This window comes from Diceros bicornis, chromosome 2 (genome assembly GCF_020826845.1).
Source record: "Diceros bicornis minor isolate mBicDic1 chromosome 2, mDicBic1.mat.cur, whole genome shotgun sequence".
Classification (NCBI taxonomy): domain Eukaryota; kingdom Metazoa; phylum Chordata; class Mammalia; order Perissodactyla; family Rhinocerotidae; genus Diceros; species Diceros bicornis.
The window spans coordinates 54,115,871-54,129,689 of record NC_080741.1 but is presented as its reverse complement, the minus strand read 5'-3'; the positions used below and the strand labels follow the sequence as shown (position 1 = coordinate 54,129,689).

General features: G+C 45.9%; 1 protein-coding gene across 4 annotated transcripts in view; it reads right to left on the bottom strand.

Moving 5' to 3' along the window:
• The window catches only part of CACNA1D (calcium voltage-gated channel subunit alpha1 D), a 310,124-nt gene that overhangs the window by 160,312 nt on the left and 135,993 nt on the right, over positions 1-13,819 (bottom strand). For 3 of the 4 annotated variants that reach the window (XM_058561224.1, XM_058561213.1, XM_058561234.1), the window contains exon 4: positions 2,975-3,114. In XM_058561224.1, the coding sequence (XP_058417207.1) occupies positions 2,975-3,114 (140 nt within the window). Of the gene's footprint in view, positions 1-2,974; positions 3,115-13,819 lie in introns of those variants that run through there. The other variant, XM_058561252.1, reaches the window with a different exon arrangement.

Here is a 13,819-nt window from a genome sequence, read left to right as displayed (position 1 = left end):
TGAGAAAAAAAAATTTTATATTTACCCAGGCATTTACCCTTTCTGGCATTCTTCATTCCTTTTCTATAGATCCACGTTCCTGTCTCATGTCAATTTCCTTCAGCATGAAGAAATTCCTTTAACTTTTGTTGAGGTGCAGGTCTACTGGTGATAAATTCTCAGCTTTGGTTTGTCTGAAAAAGTTGTTTTTTACTTCAATTTTGAAAGATATCCTCACTGAATAAGAATTCTAGGTTGACATTTTTCCCTAGCACTTTAAAGATGTCTCTCCAGCGTCTTCTGGCTTGCATAGTTGCTCACAAGAAGTCTGTAATGTCTTTTTCTCTGACAACTTTTAAGATTTATCTTTGGTTTTGAGCAATTTGATATGGTTATGATATGCCTTGATGTGGCTTTCTTCATGTTTATTTTGCTGGGCTTTGTCAAGATTCTTGGATTTGTGAGTTTATATTTTTCATCACATTTAGAAAATTTGGAGTCCTTTCTTCAAATACTTTTTCCTGTCTCCCTTCTACCTTCTCTCTTCTGAACTCCAAATATACGTATGTTAGACCACTTGATATTGCCCCACAGGTCACTGAGGTGGTGTTCATGTTTTTCTCCATCATTATTTTTTGTGTTATTGCTATGTCTTCAAGTTCCTTGATTTTTTCTTCTATTGCATCTAATTGGCTATAAAGCCAATCCAGATAATTTTTCATTTTAGATATATTTTTCAGCTCTTGAAGTCCCATGTGGTATTTTTTTTTACATTGTCCCATCTTTCCTAATTGTAGTCATGCATTCCTTTAAGTCCATAAACACATTTATAATGGCTGTTTTTAAAGTCTTGTGAAGTAATCCTCTACTAATTCCATCATCTCTGTCATTTCTAGGCTTGTTTCTATTAATGGAATTTCCTCCTGGTTACAGGTCACATTTCTTTGTATGTCTAGTGATATCTGACTGGATGTTGGACACTGTTAAATGTCTGGATTTTGTTGTCTTCCTTTAAAGTGTTGAGTTTTGTTTTAGCAGGCAGTTAAGTTACTTGCATACCAGTTTGCTCCTTTTCAGGCTCCTTTTCAAACATTATTAGCAAGGGTTTCAGGTAGTCTTTACTGTAGAGCAGGAGTTGGCAAAGTATTTTGTAAAGGGACAGACATCAAATATTTTAGGCTCTGTGGACCTAAACTATGCAACTCAACTATGTAAACAAATGTGACTGTGTTGCAATAAAACTTTATTTACAAAAATTGGTGGCAGGCTGTATTTGGCCCATTGGCCACAGTATGCCAACCCCTGCCTTAGAGCTAGTTTATCCATACTACTAATGGCCTTCTGGGGTCTCTTCTGACAGTCCAGGGTTGTTCAATGAGGTCTTTCCACTCTGGTTGATCAGAACTTGAACACATCCCAGACTTCCGTGAGCAATGGTTACTATTTAGTTTACAGCCTCCAACTTTTCTTTTTTCCCTAACAGTGTTGTTTGCCTGGCCTCATGGAATCTCATCCCATGCAACTGTGGCTTAGTCTTCAGCCAAAGGACCCCAAGGCATATTTATGGAGCTCTCTCTAGAATAGTTCCCTCCCCTCCCATACTATGCCTCTCAAATTTCAGCTACCTCAGGCTCCCTGAACTCTTGTCTCTGTCTCAACTCAAGGAGGCCACCATACACTGTTTGTTCCCTGCTGTACTATAGTCTGAAAAATGTCTCCAGACAGAAAGTCAAGCTGATTGTAGGATAGGGACAAAAGAAATGGAGCTCCACCCTCTAGCTGTACAGAAAGTCCAGGGTCAGGAGAGGCACAGCAAGATTATTCCAGAACCAAGAGACCTGCAAGGCTCCTGCTTGCCATCCCTTGTTAGAGTCCACCAAATATAGGAAAGTATGGTACATATCTACCACCTGCTCGTTTTAGCTGCACTACTTCTGCAGTAATATCTTAGACGATGTACTACAGTGGTTTTTGCAAAAGCTAACTTTTTTCCCTCTAAGTCTAATTATCCCACTGGCCGCCATTTTGCAACCCATTTTAACTTCCTAGGTTTGAAAAGACAGGCTCAAAATTCATCCTAGTCTCCCAATATCCAGCTGCAAAAGGCAGTTGAACAAAGTCATGGAGAAGAAAACGGAGAAGCCATTTAACAATCTCTCTCTATAGGACCAAATGCAATTTTTAGGAGCAACCCATTTTACAGCTGGATAATGAAGACTCAGCAAAAGGATATATTTTCCTATGTGGGTATTTGGTCCAAAGACCCAGCATTCCTCTGACACTGATTCATTTTTCTCTTGCTGGCGATATTTCCAGGTATGAAAGGACCAGAATAACACAGGCCACTGTTTTTTATTTTAACATTCTCCTTTAACTGAAACTGTTGGTGTCTTCTTCCTGTGACAGGATTTCGGGAGAATGCCTGCTTCTCTGCATTTTCTGGCTTACTTCATTTCATGCCAGATATCTGACAGTACTCAGACACTTGTTTTCTTATTTAAACGGGGTAGTGGCATGCCAAAGTTTTTCCCACAAGTCAGTAGAAAACATTAATAGCTTTGCTCAAGGTATGTTAAATAGCAGAGTACCTCACTGCTACGAAGGATTTATTACTTTTTACTGTTTCATTTTGGTTTTTTAACTTAACAGGGTGCTAAGTATAAGAGTTCTACTCATTTGACTCTAATCACCAGCAGGGCTGGCCTATCTGTGAAGACCCAAGGCCTTGTAAGATGAACCCTCTCACATCACAAGCTTAAACTTCCATCTCTAACACGTTGCTGAAAGGGGGAGTAAAAACAATCAGAGAATGTCAACTCAGTTTCTGCCCAGAGATTGACAGCAGCACCACCAGTCCTCAAAGAACTCCTGACAGGTTCTGGCTGCAATCACTGGCATAAAGGAGCAACCATATTCCCTCAAAAAACTGTGTTTTCTTTTACTCCCCGCCTCCCATTTTCAGAACAAACATTCCCCTAAAATAAAAAGTACTTACCCTACTATTACTATAACAAAATCCAGTAAATTCCATCCATTCCTAACATAAGCATTAGGATGTAGCAATAATCCATATGCTATAATCTTCAAAAAGGTCTCGACTGTAAAAATAATCAGGAAGGCATATTCTACTTTTTCCTGGGAAGAGAAACAAATAAAAAAAAAAAAGGAAAGGAAATAGGGATTAGAATCAATATCTCAGAGATAAACATTTTTCTCCAAGCAAAGATTTATTATGAGAAATGGAACAATTAACACTGCACCTGGGCCAGGAAGGCATTTTAATTCCAACACTGAATTTCTCATAAGCAACTAAGCGTAAAACACTTTTCATTCAGGGCTGCATGGCTGCATTCTGCCACCTGCCCTGATGGGTGTGCAATGAGTCTGCCTAGGACGTAGTGGGCATGTTTGTTATTTGCACACATTTGCAAGACGCAGCGTGTTTTCCTCCTGAGACTGCCAAATCAGGCCCAGGAAAGCACAGGATGCAACCAAGATTCCAACAGCGGCTTTGGATAGAATGTCCTTTGGAAGAAAGAACATGCGTACACTTTGACCCTCTCTTCCTCTTGGTTTACGTCTGACTTCTAAGTCAGGGTCAGCTTTGCCACTGAGCAATAAGGCGACCTTGGGCAAGTCCCTCTCTTCTCGACCTAAGTTTCCTCATCTGCGTGGTAAGGAGGATGCATTCAGGATGGCAAACCATTGTCTGCTGATTGACATGTGGCTTCTCCCCAGCTGACACCATTGAGTAGTCACCATGCACGTTCCCAGGCAGGCTGGGCTCAGCCTCCGAGTCCTTCTCGTCTAACAGTCCCAGCAGCCGTTCCCATCTGACTGCCCCACACCTTAGAGACGCCACCCTCAGGCTTAATGATTCTTAGAACCTTTCCAGATCCACTCACACAACTCCATGAGTACAGAAAACACATCCATCAGCAGGTATAAAAATTTTGACTCCTTCCTCTTTTTTAAAGGTTTTCTTTATACAGCTTCAGTTTTAATAGAAATATGGGCTGACCGGGATATGTGCGATTAATTTTACAAGAGGCATTTCCTGGCAAGAAGCTACTTAAATAATAACTAAATGAAAAACCATCAGTAATTAAAACTCTTCCATATGGACCATAAAGTCCTCTACTAATATTAATTCTACTCTGTGGGACCTGAAGAAAGTTACCAATACCTTAAGAAAATGGAAGTCATGGAATTCACTTATTAAGATACCTAGTGCAAAAGGTCAAATGAATTCAGCTCAGGAAACACGTAGTGAGTGCCTCCTCTGCATGATGGGCACCATACCAGGAACCAGGATTAGAAAAATGTCTCCACTATGGTCCCTATCCTCTATGTGGAGGTGGGGGTTTCGAATACGCACACAGAGAATGTCCCAAGAGAGGCAACTGACAAAGAGCAATTCTGCATCTTGAGCCCTCTGACACTAATTAAGTGTGCCTAGTTAAGACACTAGTTGACACTAACAAAGAGTTATTAGTCCACTTCTCCCCTGCAAGGACATTGCTTTGTTATATGTGACCACTATTTTGCCTATGCTACCCTGGGCTTGAGCCATCTGCCACCAGAGAGCTATCCCTCTGTCACCAGTGAGTCCCAGTCCCAAGCTGAAATTCCCATGTCTTGCCACCACATCCTTCCTCTTTACCACCAGGGGAACCATCCAACCACTGCTGGACCCCAGCCTTCACACCCATTCTCTACTCCCCACTGGTCACGCCAGAAAGCCAGTTCATCCGTTCTTCCCTCCCTGTCATTCCTAACCTGCCCTCCAGAGCGCCCTTTGATCCTCAGGACACCATCATAGCAGTCTAATAAAATCTTTTGTGATGTGAGTTAGCCAGAGTCGCTGTGTTTTCAATTTTAAAAGTTTAGCTTGCCCCTGACCTCCATACCCATGCTTCCTCCAAGACCTCCCAACAGGTCCTGTCCTCGGCCTGGCTCATCCGTGCATCCCACACCCTTCACCAGGCTGCGAAGACCACAACCCCACTCCCTCCACACAGCCCGCCCTCCAGGCAGGGGTGAGCAGGCTCATGAAATGCTCCCAGAGCAGCGGCACACACGCCCGCTTCCTGGCCCCACACAGACCTTCAAGGACTCCTTTGTTACTCTCCACATTCCCTGTAACCTCACACCAGCAAGGGCTTGTCTTCTGTTCACTGCCATATCCCTGAGTGGAGTGCTCCCATGGGAGGCGCATTCAAACCACTGTGGATGTTCTAAGGAACAGAGACTGACTTTGCTACTGGGTGGGGACGAGAGATCCAGGCAGGCTTCAATGAGGCAGCAACATTAACTTTGAGAGCTAAAAGGAGAAGCAATATTGTTGTTTTTAACCAGAAGCAAAAATCCTTGAAAATACCAATCCACCGTTCTCAAATTAGACCCTGATCACCAAATGTATGTAGATCGTCAATGTTTTCGAGACTTAGAGTTCTAAGGGAACAAGATAAGCCGAAAACAGCATGCTGATTTTACAATTCCTCTTCCCTTTTTATCCCTTCTGCTTTATTTACTAGGCTAGACAGAAAAAAAGGCTTTTGCTGCCATCAATATTCATAGCAGTTACATCCCTACGTCAACACAGCGTTATACTTTAGAGCAGAAAAACAAGGCAGGGAACAGAGAGTACACCTACCCAACACAGCTTGTTTTTCCTCTTTGGCTTTTATTTGTAAGTAATTTTGCCACAATAATACAAGGGCTATTAGTATAACTGAATTGTTTGGGCTTCTTTTACCCCTTCTTTTGTCCTCCTCCCTCTCCTCTTTAAAGAATTTGGTTTCTCTTTCCAAAATCCTTAGTGCATTACTTGATGGGATTCATTATAAGAAATATAACCTTGCTTTAATGTGATTCTTTATTACAGAGACTCTACCATAATGCCAAATGAACAAGCACAGCCTGGAGAGCATGCTAGACCAGTGTGCCTAGAAGCCAGTGTCATCCTGGCCCCCAATCCTGCCATTAAAAAGGACTCATAAAACAAATAAGCCTCCACATTAAGCAAATGTAGTGTAAAAAAATCTTGCAAAACAAGAATCATGGGGAGGGAAGGTAATTACCTTACAAAGGATCGTTCATTTGAGAAAAGACTGTTGAGTTAGCAATTTGAAAAGGAAGCCACCAAGAAAGTCAGCTTGCTAACTGGGCAAGGTGGGAATGTGCAACCAGCCGAAGGAGCCCATGAGATGTCGCACAGAGAAGATATGGAGTCTGCGGCAGGATGCAGGAGAGCACAGAGGAAGAAGCAACGGCAAGGATGAAGAATAGGACAGCTGAAGAAGAGGCAAGTAAGAACTCTCCAGAACTGGACATGAAATGAAGTGTCCCCTTAGCAGGGGCTGTACCTTAAAAGCCCAAACCAGGCTAAACAGAAAGAGTAAATGATCCTGCACCCCAATCTCCCTGCCTTTGCCAGGCATGCCATGTGCTTGTGGCACTCACCCTACCCCCAGCAGGGACTCTCCTCTCTGACAGGGGATCCCAGGTGGGCAGGGCCAATCAAACCATCTTTTAAGAAACAACCAATTCCTCTTAACCAGAGACCACCCTATAGATGGATGAAAGTTCCCCACAAGAACTCAAGCCACCGGAAAAATAAAGGCTCAAAATCAAATTCTGAAACCTGATTTATCTTCTTTAAACAGTGAAGTTTCACCAAACAGGAGAGGTTCTAAACCAACAGTCTCTAAATCAGTTAACCCTACACAGAAGCTTGAAAAACAGAAACCATCAACTGTCAGGGAGTGGGAGACGTCAGGATCCTTAATTGTACTTGGTTCTCTCCTCTCCTATTCTCAGGGATCCTCTTACTAGTGCTGGCGTACAAACATTCATCCGTTATCCATCTATCCATCCATCCATCCATCCATGCATCGCTGGGCACCTGGGTCCTCCTCAGAAAGCCTGAGCCCCACCCACATAGAGCTCCCAACCTGCTGTCAAAAGATCAACAAAGGCTTGATGAGCCACGTAAGATTCACCTCTTTGCCTTGCTCATCCACACACGTGGCCCAAGTCTCTGGAATGGTCTCCTGGCTTACACTCTGGCAGTAGCTGCCCCTCCCCTCCACAGACACACCCCTTCCATGCCCTGTAGTACTGGGCTCCCTTACTGGCAGGAATCATCTCCTACTCTGTTTGTAACCCCAGCATCTAGCACCATATTGGGCATACACAGAGAAGAAAAAAGGGAAGAAATAAAGCCACAAAGTTAGGCTTAAAGGGGGCTATAAAAACACGAGGTTTTGTGATCCTAGCGTATACATCAAAAAGCAAAACAAGTAGGGTAGGAATCTTTCTAAGTTACCATCAACCCGTTCTAGAAGAAGCCTGGAATAATGGTCCAAATGCTGAGACAACAGCTGATCTTAACATTTCACCCAGCCCACCCTTCCAATTCCAACCTGAACCCCCACAGTCAAGTCCTCATCCTTCCATCCCTCTCTAGCTTCCTCTTCCAACTTCCTCACTTCTCTCCTGCATGAGTCTCCACTCCACGGCGTGGGCCAACCTGCTCCCTCCCACACATGCAGGATGTTTTCTCTCCTCTGTGCCTTTGCCCACCCTGCTTCACCCACGTAGTGTGCCTAGCCCCCATGGACGTAAACTTCCCTCTTCACAGCGAGCTCGTAACTCTGACACAGGGCTAAAACAAACCCAGCCCAGTTGAGCAGAAAGAACACAGGGCTTGGAGCCATATCTGTTTTCTGCTAGCTCCAGCTCAGCCACTGATTCAGGTCTACTTCCTCTTCCCTCTTTCTAGAATGGTGTCCTCCATCTGGCTTTTTCATCAGGCTAAGTTCTACTTGTCCTTCAAGGCTCAGCTTAAATGACCCTTTTTCAGCGAAACCATTGCCGACCTCCCAGACAAAATCAGGGCCCGCTGTTAGATGCTGTCAAAGCTCCTTACACTTCTTCATAGCCCTCTTCATAATGGAAATTTAAAATTTTTTAAAATTATCTCTTTTATATTTGCCTCCCCAATAAATGATAATTTCTATAAGATCAGAGACCATTTCTATTTCATTCATCATTATATTCCCAAGGCTTGTCACAAAAATAAATACTCGATACTTCTAAGTGAATGAATAAATGGGTAAAATGAGAGGTTTTGACCAAATATTATTCAATGTCCCTTCCTGCTAAGAAGTTCCATAATTGTTTTCGTCTGCTCAGGCTTCCATAACAAAACACCATGGACTAGGTGGTTTAAACAACAGAGATCTATTTCTCACAGTTCTGGAGGCTGGGAAGTCCAAGATCAAGGTGCTCGCTGATTTGGTGTCTGATGAGAGCTCTCTCCCTGGCTTGCAGACAGCTGACTTCTCATTATGTCCTCATCTGGCCTTTCCTTGGTATTACAGGTAGGTAGACAGAGATCTCTCTCTTCCTCTTCTTATAAGGGCATTAATCCCATCATGAAGGTCTTACCCTCAAGACCTAATCTAACCCTAATCACCTCCCAAAGGCCCTATCACACTGGGCTTGAGGTTTCCACATACAAACTTGAGGAGGACGCAAACATTCAGTCCATAACAATAACACAAGGGCCCCCTTGGCTTTGCCCTGCTCCAGGAAAACGTCCATGACCAAATGCCAGGGAGAAGCCTCACAGCGTAACCTTCCTGCTCCGTAACCACAGCTCCTGAAGGTGGGCAGGGGTATTCCAGTCAGAGTCAGGAGCACGTGCAAAGACAGATGGGTCAAGGGTGCTGAGAGGTCCAGAGCAGCGGGAGCTCTGGTGTGAGGGACGGGCAGGAAGGGAAGGGGGAGGGGGAGGCAGAAGGGGCGGATTCCAGGGAAGCCATGAAGGGCCTCGTGTGCCAGGCTACGGGGCTCAGCCACCGTTTCTCGCCTGTAAAATGAGCAGACTGAATCAGATGATCTCTTCCAGCTGTAAACTACACTTCTCTGTGACTGGATGAGCAAAGTCCAGACACAGCTCCAGAGGGAGGCTCTGTGAAGGCCCAGAGACCCCCCAGGGAAGAGAGCCAACCAGGAGCAGCAAGATCCGAGAGCAGCTGCTGTTTTTTCAAGTGGCCGGGTCACCTGAGGTCACCGCGGCATGTTCAGGCCAGGCTTGCTGAGACCCTCCCACTAGCGGCTTTACACATTTCAGAAGGTGACTTCAGGAGCCATGGGACTACTATTATAGGGTTTCGATAAGTGATTCAACCTTTAGTAAAACTCTGGTGGGTGAACCACGGTGGGGTGACCAGCAGGCGGGCCTCGGCTCAGAGCCGCTTAGATGGAAACAGAGGTAATTTTTCCCTCCATAAGTATTAATGAAGTATGTACTTAGAGGGCCTCCAATGGGTAGTTTAATGCCACATTTACATGAAGAAACTGGTTAGAATAGTCAGTTTGCCATTGTTTTTCTTCACCTTTGGTTTAAAAGTACAAATTTTAGATGACATTTGTGTCCCCTGAGCCCAATTCTAGTCTCTACAGCTGGGTCACCCTAGTTGAGTCATTTGTCTCTTCTGCTGCTCCGTTTTCTTATCTATAAAACAAGGATAATCATCCTTGCCCTACCCATGCAGGTGAGGGTGAAAATCAGATTAAGTAAAGGGTGGGAAAGAGCTCCGCAGATGGTTGACGCTTCACGATCTCGCTGAACAAGGACAGAGGCGAGACAGCTCTCCCAGCCCCTGGGTAAGTGCAGTCCTGCAAGGAGGGTCTGCAGACCTGAGAGAAACCTCTGAAAAGGTTTCTCCAGAGATCCCACGCCAGTCCAGTGACCCCATGTGGGGCAAGGCCCCTGCCCAGGATGCCATCCAGAATGTGCCCAGAGATGACAAAAGGAGGTGGCCAGCAAGATGGCCTGGCTGACTGCTCCACGGAGACCAGCTTCAAAGACATCTAGTCTGTGAGAAGAGGGCAGCCTCACACCTGGGGCAGAGGAGGCTGACAGGGCACTCTCTCTGGACGCAGCCTCCTCGCTCACCAGCAGAGCAGAGGCAATTGTTGCTTTGCCGCCAGGGCTAAAGCAAGCACTTGAGTGGGGTGGCTAATTATGGTTCTTTCCTCCCAACAAAATTCCCAGGGGTAACAGCTCCCTGACTTTCCTCTAAGAACTGCTCCTTTCCTACTCTCAGTCCAGGGGCTACAAGGGTCAGCATGTGGCCCAGGTTACTGGCTCAGGGATAGGCATGTGACCCAATGCATGCCAACCAGGTCCAATTGGAACCAACCCTGGGATTTTCACTTCAGCAACTAGGCAAGAAGTTCTGTCACTGGCTGGACTTAGCTCTGAGAGGCTATAAGCCTGGAGTTACCAGGGTTACGTGGAGATGAAGAGCCAACACCAAGGGAAGCCAAGACAAAAAATGGGGCAAAAGTCAAACAGAAAGACAGAGAAACTCAGACAGAGGCAACTATCTGACTCTGATGCCATTATATGAGCCCCTGGATGAAGCTGAACCTGAACTCAAAATTCTCCTCGCCACCTTGGGCTTTTCAGTTACAAAAGCCAATAAACTGAGCCAGTTTGGGTTGGGTTTTTGGTCAACTGAAATGAAAGAGTCCTCACTAAATACACAGGGGCTACAGGATCACTCTGCTTCTCTAAAAGTTGAAGCATCTAAGAGAATCATCAGCAGCTCCTCATTCCTCAAGAGCTTTAACCCCTTCAATGACTCCTTTTGCCCCACAGGCTTTGGGATGGTTCTCTACATAGGACCCACGAGTCCTGCAAATCATTGCCTCTGGGAATTCATCTAGGCTCAGCCTTCCAAATTTACTCCTTTGATCTCTGTTGCTGTCTTCAGTTTCAACTGGTTTCTCGGGCTCTACACACTCCTGTAAACTTGATGCCTCAGACTTGCCTTGCTTCCCATCCCACCCATCCTGGGACATGGACTCTGAGCTCCCTTGGTAGAGGATACATTCCATGGTTGGCAGCCATGCACTTCTTCACCCAGCTTCAATGCTAAGGCACTGTCCAGTCCACCCCACCTTGCCTGGCACTTCAGGCACCCTATTTCAACTTAATCCAACAACATTCACTGGGTAACAACTCCATATCAGGCGCAGTTCTGAGTACTGAGGATGCAAAGACGGCTAAGACATTGTTCATATCCTGGAGGGGGATGTCAGATGCACAGATAAAAATTTCAAGACACAGCAGATGACAGTCAAAGCTAAAGCAGAGTTCTGGGAATCTCCTGTGGGGAGATGGGGGATGGAGCAACTACTAGTGTCTGGAGCATTTGGGAAAGCTTCCTGAAAAGCATAGGACTGTATCACATCTAAATTCCTCCATCTGGCATCCCCAAGGACCTCTACAATCTGTCTATGCTCTACCTACCAACAACCAATTGATATCTGTTACCCAACTGGGCACAGGGCCCCCGCCCTACCTGATTCCCCTTCCTCCTCCAGATCTCCCTCTGCTCCAGTCCATCAGTTCCCATAACGTCCTGCGTATACGTCATACTCACCGGAACCTCTGGCCTTTGTGACTGCTCTTCTCCATGACTGAAAGCACTTCTCTCTGTTTATCTAAATCCTGCTCCACTCTTTCCGGGAAGACCAGGGAGTTTTATTTCCTCTGAGCTCTATTCTGCTCCCTCTTTTGCAAGCCTAATGCACCTATCAGGGTAGACAAACGACCACCACGTGCCTGCTGCCTCTGCTCCCCCAGCATCCCTGCCGCAGACATCACTCACTGGTCTTCTCACTGGCGTAGTGGGCACTCCTCCCACTCCACCTCAATGCAGCTTCCCCAGGTGCTGTCAGGCATCACCCACTGACCCCAGTGGGCATGCAAGTCAAAACTGTTTGCCACCCCAGAGTTAAAAGTTGCACCACATGTTTTGGCACCTAATCATGAAAGTAAATCATAACAGTACATGAGCAATGGTGCACACGGCCATGAAAGAGAGCAGAGAAGGGCAAGGCACTGGCCTATTTTTGGGGGGTTTTTTTGTGAGGAAGATTGGCCCTGAGCTAACATCTGTTGTCAATCCTCCTCTTTTTGCTTGAGGAAGACTGTCGCTGAGCCAACATCTGTACCAATCTTCCTCTACTTTATATATGGGATGCCGCCACAGCATGGCTCAATGAGTGGTGTGCGGGTCTGCACCCAGGATCCAAACCTGCAAACCCCAGGCTGCTGAAGCAGAGCATGCGAAGTTAACCACTACACCACCGGGCCGGCCTCAGCTCTGGCCTGTTTTCAGGAGCTCCTGGTCCACTTGGGAAGGTAAACCTATTGATGTGTTGTCTTGTATTATTTGTAGATTGTCAGTACCCTGAAGGCAAGAACCACTGCATCTACCTCTATAGAACCCTCTCACTGTACGGAACACACAACTGAGCACTTAGCCTCAATAAATACCAAGGTGGCATCATCCACAAAGAGAAAAAACAGAGCCATGATCCCAAGGCTGCATTTTTAAGCACCTGGGCCAAGATCCTGTCTGACTGTCAGGGACCCCACAGCAGTTATAACATCCAGGCCAGAATCGCATTCACTATCTCCTAGTTGGAGTCACAGAGTTCTGCTTTCTAAAGCGTGTCAGGCCTTTACATCCCGTTCTCATAGCTCAGGTCAAGCTGGATGGCAGTAGGATTACGTGCCGCACGTGGTGCTGATCAAAGCAGCTCACTACCTCCCCGGGCTCTGGGGGACCTGGGTCATGTGACAACTGCCAAACATCCATCATTTTAGAAAAGAATTCTTTTCTGAAGAATTGGTTAATTCACATGACATGAGCCAAATGCTCCAACATGTCTATTTCCTTGGCTGAAAAATAACAAATGAACAAACATTTCAAGATGGCAGGAACTGAGTAAGTTTAAAACCAAACATTTCCATTTTGACAAGAAAGCAGTCATTCCTTTTCTCCATTAACAGAGAAAAGCCTTTGCAATTTGTATATGGTTAAATTCCCTAACATCTGAACTAGAAATGCAATCCTATCTCGTTTCCCCAGTGCTCACTCATATCCCTGTACACATACCACTTCCACACCTGGACACAGCATTTGGAGAGTAAGGAAACACTTTCCAATCTCTTATCTCAGCTAATTTTCCAAGCTACAGAGTAAGACAGGCAGAGGAGGGATTATTATTTACATTTCACACACAAGGGTCACAGACACGGACGTTTTCTGGCCACAGTTAGGAACAGCAGCAGCAATCTTGCCCTCTGGAATGAAGAGACCTGACTACACCCCCCTTGTGGGGAACCGCCTCCACGGCAGTCCCACACCTGCCAAACATCACCTGGGCTTCTGTGTTGTTCCACCCAAGTCACACCAGGATGACCTCAGCTTAGGGTCACCTAGGCAAGCCCAACTGAGCAACCCCAAGATGCACCTTGGGGGTCACAGCTGCTAACCGTACAAGTCGTACCAGGTGGGTGGGGCTGCTCCCATTTAAGAAGTTTGCAGTCACATCTCAGAAGCACTTTCACCTCCTACAGAGAGGCCAAGAGCCTGGGGTCACGATCTGGCTCTGCCACTTACTGGCTTTGTGGACTCAGGCAAGTGACTTTAGCCTCCTCACCACAGCTTCTTCATCGTAAAATGAGAATAAGGGCAGAAACTGCCTCTGTTTGTGGTTGAGTGTAAATGAGGCAACACATGTGAAACACGTAAGCCAGGTGTGCCTGTGGCACCCCCATAGACGTTGGCTCATTTTACTGTTGTGGCTACGTCACATGCCCTGGCCACCCTCCAGAACAGCACACAGAGCAACTGCTAATGACTCACTAAGTTAGCACTGGGGCAATGGCCTAACTTGCTGCCAGCTCTGCAGGTCTACACCCCCACAGTGCACACAGCTCCCTCAGGTAGGCCTGCCCCGGTTA